This window comes from Neoarius graeffei, chromosome 5 (assembly GCF_027579695.1).
Source record: "Neoarius graeffei isolate fNeoGra1 chromosome 5, fNeoGra1.pri, whole genome shotgun sequence".
NCBI lineage: Eukaryota > Metazoa > Chordata > Actinopteri > Siluriformes > Ariidae > Neoarius > Neoarius graeffei.
This window is the reverse complement of record NC_083573.1, coordinates 75697741-75699702: the sequence shown is the minus strand read 5'-3', so window position 1 is coordinate 75699702 and position 1962 is coordinate 75697741. Positions and strand designations below refer to the sequence as shown.

The 1962-nt window shown below is 48.4% G+C and overlaps 1 protein-coding gene across 1 annotated transcript; it reads right to left on the bottom strand.

The window, feature by feature from the left end:
- Positions 1-809: 809 nt before the first annotated feature.
- lrrc30a (leucine rich repeat containing 30a) lies at positions 810-1688 on the bottom strand. Its single transcript, XM_060920847.1, has one exon. The coding sequence runs from the start codon at positions 1686-1688 to the stop codon at positions 810-812; it is 879 nt and encodes a 292-aa protein (XP_060776830.1).
- Positions 1689-1962: the final 274 nt, after the last annotated feature.

Sequence of the window (1962 nt, the reverse complement as noted above, 5' to 3'; positions counted from 1 at the left end):
GTCACAGGCAAGCTGGAGCCTATCCCAGCTGACTACGGGCGAAAGGCAGGGTACACCCTGGACAAGTCGCCAGGTCATCACAGGGCTGACACATAGACACAGACAACCATTCACACTCACATCTACGGTCAATTTAGAGTCACCAGTTAACCTAACCTGCATGTCTTTGGACTGTGGGGGAAACCGGAGCACCCGGAGGAAACCCACGTGGACATGGGGAGAACATGCAAACTCCACACAGAAAGGCCCTCGCCGGCCCCGGGGCTCGAACCCAGGACCTTCTTGCTGTGAGGCGACAGCGCTAACCACTACACCACCGTGCCGCCCTTTCCAAACAGATATGTAAAGAAAAAATAATTCAAATAATAAAATAGTTTACGGGCGGCATGGTGGTGTAGTGGTTAGCGCTGTCACCTCACAGCAAGAAGGTCCAGGTTCGAGCCCCGTGGCCGGTGAGGGCCTTTCTGTGTGGAGTTTGTATGTTCTCCCCGTGTCTGCGTGGGTTTCCTCCGTGTGCTCCGGTTTCCCCCACAGTCCAAAGACATGCAGGTTAGGTTAACTGGTGACTCTAAATTGACCGTAGGTGTGAATGTGAGTGTGAATGGTTGTCTGTGTCTATGTGTCGGCCCTGTGATGACCTGGTGACTTGTCCAGGGTGTACCCCGCCTTTCGCCCGTAGTCAGCTGGGATAGGCTCCAGCTTGCCTGCGACCCTGTAGAACAGGATAAAGCGGCTACAGATAATGAGATGAGATGAGATGCGATGAGATGAGAAAATAGTTTACGTTTAAACTCTTACGGCACAGCATTTCAGTTGGCCTTGAGATAGTTATAAAGAGCTTGGAGACCTCCATCTAACACCTCTCTAATTGGCTTGACCAGAGGGTTATGCATGATATGGAGTCCTTTATCCAGCGGATGAGAAGCTAGTTTCTCCAGCCTGTTCAGTTGGTGCATTTCAGCAGGAACGTTCTGAATGTCATTATGATCCACATTGAGCAGTTCTAACTTCGTCAGATAGCAGAGCATCGTTGGCAGACAATGAATACAGTTCTCTTCCACAATGAGGATCTTTAGCTCAGACAGTGCTTGGATACGCTCCGCGATGTTCTCCAGCCTATTACAGGCCACATTCAAGAAGACCAGATTTTTCATGGTATAGACACATGCTGGGATATACACAATATTGTTGTGGCTTAGGTTGAGTTTCCGCAGGCTCATGAGAGCAGCCAGGCTATCTGGGAGACTTGTGAGCTGGTTGTTTGCCAGGTTTAAGACCTCCAGCTTAGTACAAGAGCCTAGCTCCTCAGGAACATCAGTCAGGTGATTATGGTACGCAAAGAGCACCTTTAGGTTCCTTAGTTGCCCGATCTCAGGGGGCAGACTGGTCAGCTGGTTACCACACAAATTAAGTACAACCAGGTTCTGAAGGAATGCCACAGAACAAGGCAAGAAACATAAGCAGTTCAGGGACAAATTTAGCTTCTGCAGTTCTGTGAGATCCCATAGCTCCTCAGGAGGTGCAGTCATACCTTGTCGAGCCAAGCTCAGCACCTTGTAACCAAATTGCATCACAACGTGCTTGCGGATCCTCTCGGATGATGTCAGGATTTCCTTACAGGCTGTGCTTTTTCTTCCTACAAGTTTCATGTTGTTGCTTGTGGGTTCCTTCGATTTCTTTCCTCCCATCCTAGCACAGAGCTCAGATCTTAAGGTTTTATGGCTTATGACTCCCTAAGCAGCTAAACAACACAAAACATCTTCATTGCTTCTAATCTCTTCAGAGATAGGAGAATTTCAGCTTTGAGCAGTGTTCAGGAGAGCTGAAGAAGTTTAAAGCACGTTCTTAGGTCTAGAATTCCACTGACATCCAGATAGAAGTGTGTGTCTGGTGGACTGAGTCGTAAACACACTTGTGTGCGTGTGAGATAGGAAAGATCCTCTTGTGTGTCTAGAACATTTT

What these genes read in the sequence shown, in the direction of transcription:
- lrrc30a (XM_060920847.1), bottom strand. Translation starts at nt 1,688, where the DNA reads ATGGGAGGAAAGAAATCGAAGGAACCCACAAGCAACAACATGAAACTT.